The sequence below is a fragment of the Opisthocomus hoazin genome, chromosome 7 (assembly GCF_030867145.1).
Source record: "Opisthocomus hoazin isolate bOpiHoa1 chromosome 7, bOpiHoa1.hap1, whole genome shotgun sequence".
Lineage (NCBI taxonomy): Eukaryota > Metazoa > Chordata > Aves > Opisthocomiformes > Opisthocomidae > Opisthocomus > Opisthocomus hoazin.
In genome coordinates, this window is record NC_134420.1 from 62891392 (window position 1) to 62904114 (window position 12723).

At 51.7% G+C, this 12723-nt stretch overlaps 1 protein-coding gene across 1 annotated transcript in view; it reads left to right on the forward strand.

Moving 5' to 3' along the window:
- Positions 1–12723, forward strand: part of EXOC3L4 (exocyst complex component 3 like 4) — a 37244-nt gene that overhangs the window by 9683 nt on the left and 14838 nt on the right. The window contains exons 3-6 of the mRNA XM_009936845.2: positions 755–1406; positions 9107–9224; positions 10291–10416; positions 11655–11755. Coding sequence (XP_009935147.2) covers positions 755–1406; positions 9107–9224; positions 10291–10416; positions 11655–11755 — 997 coding nt within the window. The remainder of the gene's footprint in view (positions 1–754; positions 1407–9106; positions 9225–10290; positions 10417–11654; positions 11756–12723) is intronic.

The window sequence follows — 12723 nt, forward strand, 5'->3', positions numbered from 1 at the left end:
GGCCCTCTGTTCCCCTCAGAAGGGAATCACCTATGACAATGACCCTCTTTTTTTTCTTAGTTGAGGCAGTTGTAATACGTGGGGCTGTCTGACTCGTTCTAGGCAACCCCCTGGATGGAGCCTCACCTTCACCCACATCCTCTGTGGCCAGTCCCTCACATTCCAGAGCCCTGTATCTGTTGCTTAAGGGCAACTGGGCAGGTGAGGGAGGCTGGGGGGAGATTCGCTTGCCCCCCCGAACAGGGACCCGTTTCCATTCCCCCCCATCTCTTAGGCCCCCTCTTTCTGCTTGGTGGCAAGAGGGTAGGGGGTTCTCTGCTTTCTGTGGAGCCGCCTCCTGCTGCCTCGGCCTCAGGGAGGGCAGGGTGCTGCCCCACCAGTCGATCTCCCTCTCACACTCCCGGATGCTCTTCAGCCTCTCCACTTCCTCCTTCAGCTCTGCCACCAGGCTGAGCAGGTCATTCACCTGCTCGCACCGAACACAGCTGTTGTCTCTGCTGTCCGCCGGTACAAGCTCTAAACCAGCAGTTTAGAGATGTGGCTCGATTTGCAGTGACTGCATTTCCACTGCTTTCCTCTCCTATGTCAAACAGGAGCTGGAGAGACTGGGGGGGTCAGTCTCAGGGGTGCTACAGGGACCTGGCTACTCAGAGCAGCCCTGCGAGCCTCCCTGCAGGGCACCTTGTCTTGTCACCAACCTGTCAATCACCTAATGCCTGCTTTGTCCCAACCCCTTCTCCCCTTCTTTCTGCAGTGATGGAAATCCATCAGCTTATTCAGAAAAGGCAACTTTTGGAAGCATTTGCAAGCATCAAGTACTTGGAAGATGAGACTATCGCTGAACGGGATGCTGAGAAATACAAAGATAACCCCCAGGAGTTTGTACGGAAATCCAGGGATGTGGATTTGCTTTATAACTCCATCACGAACGCAATCCAGTCCATCGTGGTGGGAACACTGGAGCATCCCACTGTAGAGGATACCCTGCTGACCTCCCTGGTGACTTTAATTGCCCATGAAGAAGCAGCTCATCCTAACACAGGCAATACTGCTGGTCCTGGGTCAGACTTGCTCGGCACACCCAGAAAGTGGAGGGAGGAGTGGAGGGAAGCTATCAATGAGAGCGCTAGAAAGAGAGTCCAGAGTGTGCCCATGGCATCGAAGGAAGAAGAGAGTTCTTGGCTTGGTCTCCACTTAGATTTCCTCCAGAAACACCTGACCAAAGACTTACTGAAAATCAAGTTATCAGTAAAAAAGTGCTATCCAGAGGAGTACCAGGTGTGTGATGTGTATGTGGAGGCTTTTCACAAGGCCATTGCCTCACACTTGCAAGATGTCTCCCAGATGCCGCTGGAATTGAATGAGCTCTACACCTTGCTCGACTGGGTGGCCAACATCTACCACAGGTAAGCTGCTGTACTCGCCACACTGCTTCAGCCTCCTCCAGAGAGCGGTGGGGCCACAGGGTGCTTTGAAAGCACCGAGCTATTTTCAGTTTCCTGAGCAAGCAAGAGAGAAGCAGTCACTTCTGCAGTAGAGCCCAATAGCTACTCTGTTAGTAGGTGGGGACAAAGGTTTGTGGATAAAACACTTGCTCCTCTTCATGGATCTAAATTACCTCATTTCCCTCTCCATCTCCCACTTGCTGTTCTCACATGCCAGGAAGCTCCTCCTTGAGGCTCTGATAAATCTGCTCCCTTTCTGCAAATATTTTGCAAGGTCCAGCAGCTGCTCAATGACTTTTCCAGGCACAGGGAGGGACCCTGCCTTCTTCCTGTTTAAATAAAACTGTGATGCCTTTGGAAACAGGCCACATTACCCCCCATGTTCAGGGGTCAGAGTCGTCTCAAAGAGGTGCCAAGACATCACTGTGTGGAATTAACCATATTGAAACAAAGGCTCTGGCTCAGACATGGCTGCTAGTTGAATGGGAGGTCCATGGGTTTTAGGACCTCTTAAAGCTCCCTGTAACTCAGGGGTGACTAAAATATTCTAGGAGCTGTATGGACATATCAAACACCATCCTCAGCGCAACCTAGGTGTGTGGGAGTAAAGGCAGAAATTCTTCGAAACAGCCATAAAAACTGTGCTGCTGGACACTGCCTCCTTTTACAGCCAAATGGTAGATGTCCCAGCCCTTGAAACACTCAAGGTCAGGTTGGACAGGGCAGCCTGATCTAGTTGAAGATGTACCCCCTCATTGCAGAGGGGTTGGATTAGATGATCCTTCCAACCCAAACTGTTCTATTTCAGCGAAGCCACCGAGGCAAAGGGCTCCGGAGTGGACAACCAACTCCGGAGTGGACAACCGTGCCGGGAAACCATTTCCTAAAGCGGCAGTATCGTGAAGTCAAAAGCGCAGGGAGGGAGAAGGCACCCCAGCCCCCTCCCCCCCCCAGAGCAGGCAGGAGTCAGCTGTTAACGAGCGGGCAGCTCTGACTCAGCGGGGGCGGAGTCAGCGGTGACAGAGGTGTGACCCTCCTGAGTACAAGAGCAAACCCTAGGGAGCGCGAGCGACCAGGAGCGCAGCGAACAGGGTGGGCAAACAGGGTGTGGCGCGTCAGAAGGGGGTGGTGCGGCAGTTTGTGCAGGCAGGGCATGCAGGGAAGGCGGAGGCCCTCCCCCAGCTCCCGAGGCAAGCTCAGGAAACTCATCCGCAGGAAGGAAGCCCAGCCATGGCACCCTGCCATCAGAAGGCTGCTTCTTCTCTGCTGGTCAGAACGGAAGCCGCAACGCAGACTGAGGTCCCTAGAAAGCACACAGCTGTCCAGGTCTCTGGCTGCAGCGAGTGCCACCAGCTAGCGCTGGAAACGGACAACAGCAAAGGGAATATCTGCATAAGGTGAAACCAGGTGGACTATCTACTCTGCCTGGTGGCAGAGCTAAGAGAAGAGGTAAATAGGCTACGGAGCATCAGGGAGGCCGAGCAGGAGATCGACTGGTGGAGCCGTGCCCTGAGAACCCAGGAGTGTACCCAGGAACAACCTGTAAAGAAGGCCTGGGACCAAAGGGCACTAGTAACCTCCCCCCATCAGGCTGAAGGAAGCGACGCAAAGGAAAACAGCGAGTGGAAGCGGGTCCGCAATCGGCGCAGGAGGCGAACCCTTCCCTTGCCCACCACATCTCCACAGGTGCCTCTGCATAATAGGTATGAGGGTCTAGATGTGGAGGACAAGATGGTGGATGGTGCAGGGGTTGACCCATCCACATTGGAGGAGGCACAAAGATCAGAAGGACCTCCCTCTCGTATTACTACCAGCTCCACAAGAAGGAAGAGACGAGTCATAGTTGTAGGAGACTCCCAGCTGAGGGGAACAGAGGGTCCGATATGCCAGGCAGACCCTCCTCTCAGGGATTTCTGTTGCCTCCCAGGAGCACGGGTCAAGGACATTGCTAGGAAACTTCCTAGACTGGTCCAACCCTCAGACTATTATCCTCTGCTGCTCTTCCATGTGGGTGCGGACGAAGTTGCAGTAAGTAGCCCGAGGGTAATTAAAAAAGAATTCAAAGCCCTAGGACGACTAGTAAAGGAATCTGGGGCACAGATTATCTTTTTATCGCTCCTTCCAGTGGTGGGCAGAGACGTTGAGCGACATAGGCAGACTCAGTCTATTAACACATGGCTCCATGACTGGTGCCACTGCCAGAACTTTGGGTTCTTTGACCATGGGATGACATACACAGCACCAAGCTTGCTGGCATCAAATGGGAACCAGCTTTCTCAAAGGGGGAAGAGGATCTTTGCCCAGGACCTCGCGGGGCTCATTGACAGGGCTTTAAACTAGAGGGGAAGGGGGAAGGGGAACCTATCAGGCTTACCAGCGACAAGCTAAGGGAGGATACACAATGGTTAGAGGGATGGGGGGCTAGTAGGAGCCCTCAACCTGTTGCCCAGCAGCATGCGAGGGACACTGCAGCAATGTGGAAGTCTTGCGGAAGGGAGCTGGAGGCGCCTGAGGTATCAGGTGCCAACAAAAAAATACCCATGAAACACCTCAAGGGAAAAAAGGGGTGCTCTGCTATGAAGGTAACAAGACCGACAGCTCAGATGAAATGCCTCTATACAAACGCACGCAGCATGGGAAACAAACAGGAGGAGTTGGAAGCAATCATGCTGCTGGAAAGCTACGACCTGATTGCCATCACAGAAACTTGGTGGGATGAATCCCACGACTGGAATGTGGCTCTTGATGGCTATAGGCTGTTCAGAAGGGACAAGCAAGGAAAGAGGGGCGGGGGCGTTGCCCTTTACATCAAGAAAACATTACAGAGTGAAGAGCTGTCCCTGAAGAATAACCACGAGCAGGTGGAAAGCTTATGGGTAAGAATCGGAGAGAGAGGCAACAAAGGGAACCTAGTGGTTGGTGTCTACCACAGGCTGCCAGATCAAGAGGAGCTGACAGACAAAGTGTTCTTCCTCCAACTCCAGGAGGCTTTACGCTCGCAGGCTCTCGTCCTACTGGGGGACTTCAACTACCCCGACATCTGCTGGAAAAGCAACACGGCAAGTTGTAGGCAATCCAGCAGGTTCCTAGAACGCATTGAGGACAACTTCTTAAGCCAGGTAATAAGCACCCCTACCCGAGGGGATGCAATACTAGACCTGGTGGTCACCAATGCGAGTGAGGTCGTTGGGGATGTCAAGATCGGAGGCAGCCTGGGCTGCAGTGACCACGCGCTGGTGGAACTAACGCTACTGAGGGAAATGGGAATAATGAAGAGCATAGTCAGGACCCTAAATTTTAGGAAGGCAAATTTCCAGCTCTTCAAGGAGATAGTCAGAAGGACTCCTTGGGAAACGGTCCTCAGGAACAGGGGAACAGAACAGAGCTGGCAGGTCTTTCAGGATGTATTCCACAGAGCGCAAGAGCTCTCGATCCCCAAGTGTAAGAAGTCGGGCAGAGAAGGGAAGAGACCGGCATGGCTGAGGCAAGAGATGCTGGTCAAACTAAGGAAGAAGAAGGAACTGCACAGGCAGTGGAAGCAGTGACTGGCTTCCTGGGAAGAGTATAGGGAAGCTGCCCGGTTGTGTAGGGATGGGGTCAGGAAGGCCAAGGCACAGCCGGAGCTGAACTTGGCAAGGGATGCGAAAAATAACTAGAAGGGCTTCTACAGGTAAGTCAGCCGGAAAAAGATGGTCAAAGAAAGCGTACCCCCGCTCATGAGCGAGACCAGCAAACTGGTAACAGCAGATGAGGAGAAAGTTGAGGTACTCAACAACTTTTTTGCCTCGGTCTTCACTGGAAACCTCTCTCCTCACCCCTCCCGAGTTGATGGATGGCATGAAGGAGACCAGGAGGGTAAAATCCCTCCAGCTGTAAGTGAAGACCAGGTTCGGGACCTCCTGAAGAACCTAAACGTGCAGAAGTCCATGGGACCTGACGAGATGCATCCCAGAGTCCTGAGGGAACTGGCTGATGTAGTTGCCAAGCCACTCTCCATGATATTTGAAAAGTCATGGCAGTCAGGGGAAGTCCCCAGTGACTGGAAAAAGGGAAACATTGTGCCCCTTTTCAAAAAGGATAGAAAGGAAGACCCTGGGAACTACTGACCTGTCAGCCTCACCTCTGTGCCTGGGAAGATCATGGAACAGATCCTCCTAGAAGATATGCTAAGGCACATGGAGGCCAGGGAGGCGATTTGAGACAGCCAGCATGGCTTCACCAAGAGCAAGTCCTGCCTGACCAACCTAGTGGCTTTCTATGATGGTGTAACAACAAGGGTGGACAAGGGAAGACCAATGGACGTCATCTATCTGGATTTTTGTAAAGCCTTTGACATGGTCCCCCACAACATCCTTCTCTCTAAATTGGAGAGCCATGGATTTGATGGGTGGACTGTTCGGTGGATAAGGAATTGGTTGGATGGTCGCAGCCAAAGGGTAGTGATCAACGGCTCAATGTCCGGATGGAGACCAGTGACGAGTGGAGTCCCTCAGGGGTCCGTACTGGGACTGGTGCTGTTCAATATATTTATCAATGACATGGACAGCGACATCGAGTGTACCCTCAGCAAGTTTGCAGATGACACCAAGCTGAGGGGTACGGTTGAGACACCAGAAGGACAGGATGCCATCCAGAGGGACCTGGACAAGCTGGAGAGGTGGGCCTGTGTGAACCTCATGAGGTTCAACAAGGCCAAGTGCAAGGTCCTACACCTGGGTCGGGGTAATCCCCGGTATCAATACAGGCTGGGGGATGAAAGGATCGAGAGCACCCCTGCTGAGAGGGACTTGGGGGTACTGATAGACGAAAGGCTGGACATGAGCCGGCAACGTGCACTGGCAGCCCAGAGGGCCAACCATGTCCTGGGCTGCATCAAGAGAAGCGTGGCCAGCAGGTCGAGAGAGGTGATTCTGCCCCTCTACTCTGCTCTGGTGAGACCTCACCTGGAGTACTGTGTTCATCTCTGGAGCCCTCAGCACAAGAAGGACATGGAACTGTTGGAGCGGGTCCAAAGGAGGGCCACAAAAATGATCCGAGGGCTGGAGCACCTCTCCTATGAGGACAGGCTGAGAGAGTTGGGCTTGTTCAGCCTGGAGAAGAGAAGGCTGTGGGGAGACCTGATTGCAGCCTTTCAGTACTTAAGGGGAGCCTATAGGAAAGATGGGGACAATCTTTTTAGTAGAGACAACAGTGACAGGACAAAGGGTAATGGTTTTAAACTAAAACAGGGTAGGTTTACAGTGAGGGTGGTGAAACACTGGAATGGGTTGCCCAGAGAGGTAGTGGAGGCCCCATCCCTGGAAACATTCAAGACCAGGTTGGACAGGGCTCTGAGCAACCTGATCTAGTTAGTGGTGTCCCTGCTCGCTGCGGGGCGGTTGGACTAGATGACCTCTAGGGGTCCCTTCCAACCCGAAACTTTCTATGACTCTATGACTCTATAATCTAAGACAGGCACCCATAGAAGGTCCAGGCATTGAAAGTCAGTGTCCTCAGTTGCTCACTGGCCTAGACCACAGCCCATCAACCCCAGCCCCAAAGAGGTCCGAGACGAAAACCCAAGAGCAAAACACAGTGGGGTGGGAAGGAGAAGAGAGGCAACATCCACAGGAGATCAGGAGATGTGTCTGCTAATAAGAATGTAAAAACAGCCATGTCAAAGCAAAATTATGTCTGCCCCCGTAGACAGTCTCCAGGAGTGGCCTGAACCAGATGCCCAAGGATGGGACAAACACAAACCAACTGGCACTCCTCAAACAAACAGAAGGCAGGTGTATCAGCACTGAGTCAAACCGTGGGTGAAAATAGACAGGGAGGGGGCAGTGGTGGAGCAGGGCAAGCAGCAGCAACACTTGCTCAGAGCACTCCTAGCCTGGGGTAGCTTTTGGGTTAGGAACGTTTGCACCGCAGCTGGTCCTTGCTTTGAACAGCCCTCAACAGATGTCTTCTGTGAACTTGTCCAGTTGCTCCCAAAACCCTATTTACGGTGTGGTGACTGTGATGACATGTGTGTAACCCTTTCGGCACCACAGCACTGGCTGAGCAGCATTATGTCCCTGCCAGTCTTGCCTGGAGGGAAATTCCTGCATGTCCCCAGCCCCTGGAAACTGTACTGAACCCCAGTGTTTCAGGAGAAAGGGGAAGAAACGAGCTTCAGCAGTCGGGTTCTACGCCAAAGAAAACTGCCCCCATCATATTTCTGTAACTTGCTGTAAAAGAGCTTATTGAAAGCTTGCAGCCATTTTGGGCACTGCTTGCAATTACCTTGCTGGGTTGGGCTGTTTCCATTTGATTTTCCCATTTGAAAAGAACTTCATACCCTCTTGGGACCCATCCTGAAAAAGAAGAAATTGTCTGACCCAAACTCATTATTGATGCTACAATTCAAATAAATGGAAAAAAAGAATGAGAGGGGAATAAGCTCCTCGAGTATACACTTGAGCCAGTCCTTTCAGTCATGGTGGAGAATTCGTATTTAAATCTGTGGTGTTCTTTTAAATGAGCAGCAGACTTCTGCAGCAGCTGGGCTGTGCAATGCTCCACGTATGCAGTTGTACTTCTCCGGGAAATCTGAACCATGACCACGGGAACATTGACTCTGGGACACGATCAGCAGGCTGAGCCTTTTTTCTGCTGAGCAGTCACTCCATACCAGCCCGACCTTGTACAGTACAATCCTCACTTGGATCCAAACCTAACCACGTGCTCGGTGTTGGTTTGGTGATGGGAAGCCACCTCGGTGGTTGAACAAGCTGCCTGTAGGACATCGCAGCTGTGTTCTTTGCTAAGCAGGTGACTGCTTGCAACTTATTCAAGTGCATGAATATTTTCTTCTTTCTCCTCTCCACCTTCATCACCCTAAAAGATGCAGTGCCTCCACGGTCCATGGCAGATTGCAGGGGTAGCACATTCAGTAGTACAGGCTAATAACGGGTTTCTTGCCCCAGAGGGAGAAATACAAGCACTCCCTCCTTTCCCCTGCCTCCCCGCTAATCAGCTGGCCTGATTACATGGCAATCCAGAGGAAGTGAGTGGTAAAAAGTCGTGTGTCAGCTGAGCGCTCTTCGGAGTCAGACTCTGTAGCTGCACGTCCACCCACCGCTTCCACAGGCGGAGGAGATGTGGTGCTGCCATGGCCCGTGTCCTACGCATGACAGTGCCTTCCCGAGGCTGCCCTGTGCAGAGCAGGACCCACTCTGCCACCTCCCCTGGCCAGGGATAACACACAGGGAAAAATACCAGGCTGACATAAGCTGTGATGTGACACCAGAGAGGAGCCAGGGAGATCAGCTAGCTCCAGAGCAGCACGCTGCTACAGGAATTACCCTGAAAGGCATTTCGCAGGCTTGCAGTCAAATGACTCAGCTTCAGGTTGTTTATTTAAAAAAGTAAATTCTCATAGCACTTTTCATGTCCAAACAACTCAGAAGTCTCATGATTTCTAAGGTGGGCTGGAACCTTAGATCATTTTGATTTTGAATAATTAGGAATTTGAATAGTGAGGAAAGATTTTCTTGTTAAAGCTTGAAAACAAGCATCATAGTTTCAGCTTTAAGTATATTTCTCACGGCTTAATAATTATGTAGCTCATGCCACATGAATATTCCATCAGTTTACTCACACTCCGAGGCAACACAATTTCTTCTTTTGAATCCTTCCAGTGAACTCTTTCTCGGTCACCCTGATCTCAAACCAGAAGTTAAGACAGAAAACCTGTCGCTGCTGTTAACACCAGCTGACTGGGATAAACTGAAGAAGGACTACATCTCTTCTGCAAAGGTGAGAGCTTCAACCTTGGCTCCATGCGCTCCCCAGGGAGGGTAGGGGAGCCCCAGCCTCCCAGGCAGAGGTCTCGGATGGCTGTGTCATGGTTTCTAGCCCCACCAGGTGCTGAGTCCTGCCAGCACCATGCAGAAAGGCCTTTAGTCAAAAGCAAGAAAGCTCTGAACACCAGTTCTGGGACCGAAGCAGGCCATGAGCTTGAACCTGGATGATCACAGAGCCCAAGGGACTGTACCAGACACATACGGTATGGCAGAGGCTTACCAAAAGGTCATAGCTGGGATTCATCCGATTGAACGTGTTGCAAAGTTAGGTGTAAAGGCACTTTAGCTGCTACTTTCACAGTGCGTGAGCTCCTCCAGCACTTTTGGGGTTTGCTGTAGGCAGACAGCTTTGGGCACGTCCCCAGCAGAGGACGTCCCTGTGGTTCAGCTCCTCTGAGGAAGGCCCCTTCTGCAGATGTCTTTGTGCTGTCCTTGCCTGGGACCCTGTGTAAGACTATGTGCTTTCCTGGCTCTTTGCTGGGCTTGGGCATTTTCTTGCAAACCATTTCTGAAACAGGGCACTGCTCAAGGTGAGCTCAAGGTACCCAGCTGAATAAAACTGGTATTGCTCCATCACGCTGGTGAAGGCTCATTTTGTTTCACCGGCAACAAGATTGATTTATCAGCGAGGACTGAGCAGTGCTGCCACTTACCCCAGTGACTGTACAGCTGGAAAAGACCAGTTTGATCTTTAATCCTGACCTTGTGCATTACACATGCTGGAGGACTTTGCAATCAAGCAGTCGAACAGCTGACACAATATTTCCGTGCCAGGAGAATGATCCTCCCTGGGTTTGGGAGTACCTTCCCCCCTCCCCCACCAGCACAGCTCCTGGTTTTTCTGGGACTCTGTGTAGACTGACGTGGTCTGGAGCAAGACCTTTGACTCTGCTTACCTTTCCGTGCCACACACGTGAGCCTTACACACGTGCCGACGGAGCAGAACACCGCGAGCCGCTTTACTCATGCTTGCTTCATTATCCTGAGCTGCGTGTTTCCTTCCTACGTTTAACATTTAGGGGAAAATCAAAAGCTATTTTGGAAACATCCTGAGACTGGAGGTCACAGAGAAGTGGGAGAAGGAAGTTCATCCGGAAGTGAAGGGAAACCTCTACCACTCCTCGCTCTCCCTTGATATTCAAACGGTATTTAATTAGCTGGGGCAAAGTGTGGGGGGCTGTGTGGCTCCAGGGAAACTGGATCGTTACCTTCTGGGGTGGAGGTACCGCCTCCTGCGATAATTTATGTTAGTCACGCACTGGCAGAATACATTAGAGCAGAAAATGCCGTTTATTACAACTTTTAGCTCTCCCGCTTGCCTTCTAGCTGCAAATTAAACCTGCTGTCAATTGTGTCAGCAACATAATAGGCAACTGATTTTAAAGTCCTTAAATCTCTTTGATTAGAAAGAAGAAAGAGGAAGGAAAAAAAGGGCAGAAAGAAAAGGTTTGTTAGAAAAACCCCTTTGGCTGAAAGAGCGACTTTGTCCCGGGGCTGCAGCAGCTGTGGAAAGGCCGTAGGCAGTGACAGCCACTCCAGTTTAAACAGTACAAGAAACAAAAGCTCCTGCTAGCTTTAGGGACTACAGGGTAATAAATCCAGGAGGGGTTTGGATTCATTCTCCTCACTCAAAGGGTTGAGTCATTTCAATTAAACAATATCAAAAAAAGAGAAGGAGAAAGAAAGAAAGAAAATCAAAGAGTTTTGCCTGCTGCTGTGACTCATTTTCCGTAGAGGAATATTACACATTGTGTGACCAAGGCAGGTCTGAATGGGATCAGCAGATGGGTAGGCTGCCTCGGGAAGCACCGGAGTGGGACTGCAGCCTGCCTCACCCTGGAGAAACAGCCGGGGTTGTGGGAATGGGAATTAGGGAGGAACCACAGGGCTAGCAAGGTCTCGGGGTGATGCCCAACCCTCCTTGCGGCTCCGGTATTGCTCCTGAGGAGGTGGCTTGTGCAAGCCCCCAGGGATGCTGCTATAGCCACGCTGGGCATGGGGACATGGGGACGGCTCAGCTCCCCTTGGGCACTGGGTTGGGGATTGACCCCTTCCACAAATCCCCCCAGAAGAGGAGGACAGCACCGGGGTGGCTCAGGGCTCCAGCCAACGCCACGTCTAGCTGAGGCTCAGACAGCAGAAGGACACAGGGCCATTAGGGATGAACGATTATGCCACAAACCAGTTTGGGACCCTTGGCCCGTTCTGGATTGTTATTTTCAAAACTGCCAGAGAATAATGAAAACCGCCTGGTAACAAGTTGGCCGCTTCCCCCTTTGCTAGGCGAGTCGTATTTATTAACCACAGCTGCATGTGATGCTTGTGAAGGATGTTTCTCCCACGCTTGTCCCATTCACTGGTGTTTTTTCATAACCTTTTCTAGATCATCGCAGAGCACATGAAGATATCTGGAAAGATCAGCAGAAGCTTGGGAACGAAAATGCTTGAGCTGTGCCTGGCAGAGCTGCACGAATTCATACCAAGGTCATCACCGCTTCAGGCAGCACATTCCTTCCAAATGAGTCCCACATTGGTAAAAAAGCAGGGAAAGGGTCCATGTACTGGGCCAGACGCTGGCACTGAGCAGGCACGGGCCTGCTCCTGGGAGAGTTAGAGATCACAAAGAGCCCAATAATGAGTAAGCTGCAAAACAATTTGAAGGGAACCATAAACAGACCCAGATGGGGCGCTTGTGAGTCCCAAAATCTGAGGTCAGAGCTCCAGGAAGGAGCTGCTGGCTGGGAAGAGATGGGACCACTGCGGTCCCATCCATCTGGGACCTTTGTGGCATTAGATGCTGGTTGCAAGCAGCAGTTATGGAGCCCCAGACCAGGAGCCTGCTTGCCCAAAACATCATCTAGGTGTCCTGGAGTGAGTCCTACGGAGAGGGTTTTCTCTTGCACCCCGTGGCTGTGGGCATAGAAATGGCTGATGACACGCTCTCTGTTACACCCCAGCAAAACATATAGCTAGGCTGTCTTCTGAATCTTTTTAAACTTCACCCAATTTCTGAAGGACACAGGACCCTGCCCCTTTGCTGAAATGACATTTTCCTGCTTGCTGTTCCCGAGTTACGGCCTCAGACCTCGCCCCCTGCAACATGCTTTGGGGATGCTCCAGGGAAGTTTTTGGCTCTCAGAAGGTCCCAGCACAGTGACACGCTGTCTCTCGCCTCCGGCACGGTTGTGTTTCTGGGGGTCATGGCCGCTCGCTGGAGCAGCGATCTGCAGAGGAGAAAGGCCATTTTGCATGAATCGACTCCGAGTGAGACTAAAAATAGTTTCGCATTAACCTTTGAAGTTCCCCACCTCCGGCAGGCATGGAGTGGGGAGTTTGCTAACAGGTGTTCTGCAGGAGCAAGGGTGGGGAGCTCGAGCGCTGCCTTCTCGGATCGTGAACCCAGGGCATGGCAGGTGTCCAAGGTGTGCTAAAGGCAACGCTTTCGCTTCTAA